Source organism: Palaemon carinicauda, chromosome 29, assembly GCF_036898095.1.
Source record: "Palaemon carinicauda isolate YSFRI2023 chromosome 29, ASM3689809v2, whole genome shotgun sequence".
Classification (NCBI taxonomy): Eukaryota; Metazoa; Arthropoda; class Malacostraca; order Decapoda; family Palaemonidae; genus Palaemon; species Palaemon carinicauda.
In genome coordinates, this window is record NC_090753.1 from 78,946,920 (window position 1) to 78,952,841 (window position 5,922).

The 5,922-nt window shown below is 39.4% G+C and overlaps 1 protein-coding gene across 3 annotated transcripts in view; it reads right to left on the reverse strand.

Annotated features, from left to right (window-relative positions):
• Positions 1-1,030: 1,030 nt before the first annotated feature.
• LOC137622836 (SET and MYND domain-containing protein 4-like) overlaps positions 1,031-5,922 on the reverse strand; it is a 45,417-nt gene continuing 40,525 nt past the window's right edge. For all 3 annotated transcript variants that reach the window (XM_068353417.1, XM_068353416.1, XM_068353418.1), the window contains exons 2-5: positions 3,483-4,811; positions 3,196-3,291; positions 2,673-2,851; positions 1,031-1,936 (exon numbers count right to left, since the gene is read on the reverse strand). In XM_068353417.1, coding sequence (XP_068209518.1) covers positions 1,826-1,936; positions 2,673-2,851; positions 3,196-3,291; positions 3,483-4,806 — 1,710 coding nt within the window. In that variant the 5' untranslated portion in view covers positions 4,807-4,811 and the 3' untranslated portion in view covers positions 1,031-1,825. The remainder of the gene's footprint in view (positions 1,937-2,672; positions 2,852-3,195; positions 3,292-3,482; positions 4,812-5,922) is intronic.

Genomic DNA, 5,922 nt, shown 5'->3' on the forward strand with positions numbered 1-5,922 from the left:
TTTTACTCTACCTACGTTCTTCCTTCCTTTCTTTCATCTTACTGTAGAAATTAATAACTTTCAATTCTTAGTGTAACTGCTGGGGTTTTCCCAGTTTTATGAATTGAATAGTGGCACAGGCCCCAGCGTCAAGTTATATAGCCCAAATTCATAAACCTACTGTATTTGAGTGTAGGCTTCTCCAATTCTTTTCCCACTTACATTAAGGGGTTGGTTGCCTGACGCGTCCTCTCTGATTTTCTTTCCCACCGTTATCCCTGCATTAAGGGGTCGGTTGCCTGACGCGTCCTCTCCGATTTTCTTTCCCACCGTTATCCCTGCATTAAGGGGTCGGTTACCTGACGCGTCCTCTCCGATTTTTTTTCCCACCGTTATCCCTGCATTAAGGGGTCGGTTGCCTGACGCATCCTCTCCGATTTTCTTTCCCACCGTTATCCCTGCATTAAGGGGTCGGTTACCTGACGCGTCCTCTCCGATTTTTTTTCCCACCGTTATCCCTGCATTAAGGGGTCGGTTGCCTGACGCGTCCTCTCCGATTTTCTCTCCCACCATTATCCCTACAGTTGTCCACACCATCTCAGCCATGACACTTTTATTACTGTAATCTTTAGTAAGCCTGTCATTTTTTTTATTTGAGTGTATGCTATTGATATCCAAAATAGATATTTAAATATGATGAATTAGACAAGGAACGCAATCGAAATTCTTCAAGCATCGTAATTTCTACGACGTTCGTCCTCATGTGAATCTTTTAAAATGTTTTTGTGTCTCATCAAACGTTCCTATTTTGCAAATTGTAATCACATAGTGTATTAAATTATATTTTCATTCAGATAATTTACGGGAACATCTATAAATGATATCTTATTAATAGATTATTGAACAATTGTAATTAGCAAACTAAAAATTTAAGTATGGAAAATTTATTCTCTGGCACACAGAAATATGTGCCTGCTAAACCTTCAATTTATACTAAAGCATAGAATGTCCAATACTAAACGCATGTGGAAGGGTTTAGGAAAAAAACATAAACATAATATAAACTTTATTCCACGAAATATAGATTTTCAGTTAATGAAGAATGAGATAATTTGCTACAAATCATAAATTCCAGAACTACAGGAAATTGGCTAGTTGACATCTCTGGAGACAAGGGGAGCTGAGTGGGCTGGGAATATTGTTCTGGAAGGAAGAGGTGATGGTGCTGGAGATGAAGGGAGAAAGCTAGGTAGCATAATTTACACGCACACCACAATCAGTAATGCTAGATGGAGTCGTAATGGAATTTCTAGCATACTGGCTATATTAACATTTGACCTTGAACATTCAAGTTTTATTTCTTCCTCTAAGATTGAAATATTTCCAAAATTCAATATATTTTGGCATAAGCACAATCTCTAGATTAATCAAAGCTACTTAATAGGTTACAAGAATCTCCTTTTTAGCCTTTCATTAGTGCTAGATGTTGATCAACAATCCTTTAAGCATTATTATTTAAGTACCCAAACTCCCGTTCAAAATAGCTTGTGGTAAAACATTTCAAAATTGTATTATCTTAAGAAATTCTAAAATTCTTGCTTTATTGCACATATTTTCAGCCTGTTGACTAGACCTAGAGAGCCTACCTAGATATATATTCTCGAAATAAACTTATCAGATTTGCTGTTTCTGTATCAAGTGCTACACAAGCGTCTTGCAACATTGCTCATTTTCCTTGAAGTGAGGCCCTCCAAAGCTAAGACTCAAAATGTGAATGTTTTAAACGAAACTTCTTATATTTGAAATATATGAGACTATATATTTGAAATATCGATCACGGTGTGCTTCAAGAATCGTTTAGGAAGCTGCGCAATCTGTTAGTGGCTGTGAGGGCTTCCTCCATCTTGGGGTCGTACTGTAGAATGAACTCGCACTCGGCGGCCTCTCTCAAAAGCATCTGCAATGGACAGAAAATAAACAGGTAAATTTAATGGCTGGAAACAATGTCGTTGGTCGAATTTGTCAAACGGTCAGGTATGCCAAAGAGCTTGTTTTTTCAACTGGCAAAGAAGTGGAGTTTGCTAGATGAGCCTAAATTACATCCGAAGAAGACAACTAGATATAGTCCGTGAGGGTGATTTTGGTGGGAAAGGTTGCTGGGAATACAAGCAATCAATTACTATTAAGAAGGTAAATGTGATCAAGGGAAAACACACGTATATATAGCTCTCATGTGAAGTAATTATTAGAAAAAGGTTCATCACTGATTCGGAATGTTGTAAAAGGATTATGATGAGATGAGATGAAAAGGCAGGACTCTAGAGCTAAAACTCTCCGAGCACAGACAGCCACAATTTCGTTCACCTAAAATCGTTCCTCTTTGGTCCACGAGAAACTTTTCTTTATCTTACACAACCTATACAGGCTGAACACCAGAGAAGGAATCTATTAAGTTATATATTGTTGATTTCAAAGGCCAATGGTAAGGGCAACTAAATACCCCTTTACTAGCCTAGATCCGAAGTAAATCGAACAAAATTAAATGGACCAAGAAGCATTGGGTTTAACCATACATGAAGCATGCCACCTATATGACACTTTAGGTTACAAGACTAATGGGAACCAGAATCAGGAAAGTAATTTCAAAGCCTTGAAGTAGATGAGGTAAACACTGAAATGAACCATCATCATACCTGAGCTTTTTGGCGTGGGGTCATTTCATGCATCTCGATCGTCTCCTTTTCTTTATCTTCTTCTTTCTTGATTTTACCAACTTCTGGTTTGTGTAAAATTCCGTTGCACAATGAACCTTTATCGCAATTTCTCATCAATTGCTCTGTGGAGGCCTGTATCCTCGATAATAGTAACAGCCCTGAAATAGTTTTTTTTATCATTCTGAGGAGTGTCATGTAGGTCAATGATTTATGTGAAACAAGGTCTCTCAGATTTGATAAGGTTATTGTTTATCTGTCTCTCAATGTATTTGATTACTTAATGAAAATGAAATTGCTCTTTTCAAGATGGACAAGAAAGTAAAAGAGTAAGTCCTAAAAATGTGTTTCTAGAAATTCTTGAAATTCTATACAGTCGTATGATTTAACAGAATAATTTATAATAACTCTAATTAAAAGGATAAGGAAGATGAAAGTATAGATAGAGAGAAAAAAGAAAAAGAGCAGAGAAGAAGGAAAGAGATAATCTATTCTGTACGCTTACCTCTGAACCGAGAAAACCCAGGGTCGATGAAAGATGCCATTTCAAGAAGCTGGCCAGAGATTTCGACGGCTGTATTAAGGTCTTCGTCCTTAATATCTGTCATTTGAAAGATAACTTATGTTTATGATGTCTGGATCTTGAAACCGGTATTAGGACATCTTTTACGAAATTATTTAGCTTTACGTCAATGTAAATTATTTAATGAAATGATGTAATTAATTGATTTAAAGAAAATATATTAGCTATCATTTTAGCAGGTAAATAATTAAAACAAGGATGAAAGTTACCTCGAAGCGGTTGCTTCATGATGGCGTTCAACAGCGCGTATCTAATTTCCAGAGTGATGTAGTGCCTCTTTCCCAGCATCATTTTGAGGTGATCAGAAGTGATGCGAAGAGCCTCCAGGTCATGGAGTGGCACGCGACTCCTGGTGGAGCTGGCCGCCCTGATCATCGTATCCACGGCCACGCCTGGCATCCGGTTCCCGCACTCCCGGCACCGCCACTCGTTCAGGTTATCTTCCGGCGGGACCATGAAGCCCTCGTTGTTCTTACAGCTTCGGCATGAGATGGAACTGACGTGGCTTCCTAACTCCATCGGGTCAATGCAACGCTTGCATGCGCATCTGAAGAGTTTTGTGGCAGCCAAGTGAGCTGCGCGAGCTCTCGTGCCTAAGAGCATTGGAGTGTATGTGTTGGTTATGGATTCCCCAGCCATTATGTCCTTGACGGCCCTCACAATCAGCAAGCCATCTCTGAACCAGTGCTGAGTGTTGGGTAGGCAGGAATGGTTCATGATGGCTCCTAGGGGAAACAATGCCCTGCCTCGACTGCAGTCATCAACGCTGATCTCGAAGGCGTTGGTGTCGAACACGCCGCATATGTGGTGTACGACATCAGACTTGACGTCAATCTCCAGGCTTTTCTGCAGGGTTGCCACGATGTGTTCTTCTATGTAATGGCCTATGTGGAGGTTCCTCCTCACTTCCTTGTTACTCTGCAGGGCAGCCAGGATTTCAGCAACAGCTACATCATTCTCCATCAACAAGAGCGTCCTCAACGGGGTCAGTAAAACATTCAGCATTTTGACAAGAGAAATGTCTTTCTTTTCTTTAAGCCCCAGACGGGACACAATTTTACACTCTTCAGCAGAGTGCCCATCAGCTGGACACATGGACGAGCACACGGGCGCTCCACATCCATCACACCCCTCCCAGGCATCTTCAATAAACTTAAGACACCTCATGCACGTTGGGCCAGTGCCGGCTTTGGGCGCTAGGACCAGAGGCTTCTCTCTAAACACTACATCTCCCGCATCAATGTCTCTGGAGGCCACAAGGTACCGACCAAAGGCCGGGCTATATTCAATCTTTAGTGAACCACAGGCGGTTGGGTTGGACATCTCGTGGAAAAGGGATTTTTCGGGGTTGTTCGATCTCTGGATCTCAAAGTTTTTTGTTGTGCTGTACTCATGGCCAAGCAGGTTAGAAAAGGTATTCAAGTGGGGCTTCTCGTTTACGTCATTTTTGCAATGCCACGAAGGGTTTATGTCTGCCAGGGAGATTAGGTAAGAGACCAGGGTGGGCACGGAGTCTTGCATGCTCTTTTCCATTGTTCCTGTAAAGGGAGATTTGAGAGTTAATGTGCATCATTACCTGAATTTAATTGAAATAAGTATTTCCCTTATGTAATTATCAGCATCTTGTATAATTATGTAATATATTTATGAATGATATACAGGCTTATACGTAAGTGATTTTTTTTAAAATAAAGGAATGTTTTAAGATTAACGTACGTATATAATTTTCTGTATTAACAGTAAATAATTTTGCAATTAAATTTTCTACTCAGTATATCACTATATGCGCATGAAAACTTCCTTCTTAGTCTCAGGGGGTCTTTGAATTATATAAATTAGTCTATTAAGTCACATGATGGGGGCACAAAAGAATATCTCTCTCTCTCTCTCTCTCTCTCTCTCTCTCTCTCTCTCTCTCTCTCTCTCTCTCTCTCTCTCTCTCTCTCTCGCATGTTGCAAAATATAGCCACCTCCTGGTTGACGACACAGATGTGAAATCGTCTTGGTATCTTTGTAACACTGATTACAAAAGCTAACACGTCTTGTTTTTGCCAAGTCGCTCTTCTGATATCACCAGAGGAAGAAAAAAAAACTTATTTATTTATTGCATCCCATAACCACGTAATAAGTTTTGACGTAATCTAAACACTTCTCTATTTAAAAAGAAAATCATTTAATATCATGAAACTTGGAATATTATTTTTTTTATAATCGGCGTATATCACGAGTTTTGTATCTCTAAGATAGCAGCGTTGCAAGTTTGATTCCTCCCATAGCATAGAAGTAATGTTTTTTGCGTCTAAGATGAAGGAAATACTGAAATATTATCTCTTATCTCTCTTGTCTTATTTCTTATTTAAAAGTTGTGGTAGCCTAATGGACACGTCCCTGGCTTGCGATCTTATGGATTAGGGTTCGAGACCCGCTTAACCTCGATAGTTTCTTGTAGTCTCCAGCCTCACCATCCTTGTGAGCTAAGGCTAGAGTCATCAGCAGCCATTGCCTGGCTCTCCCTGGTACTAGCTTGAGTGGAGAGGAGGTTTGTGAGCTGATCACATGTATAAGTATATATATATATATATATATATATATATATATATACATATATATATATACACACATATGTATATATATATATATATATATATA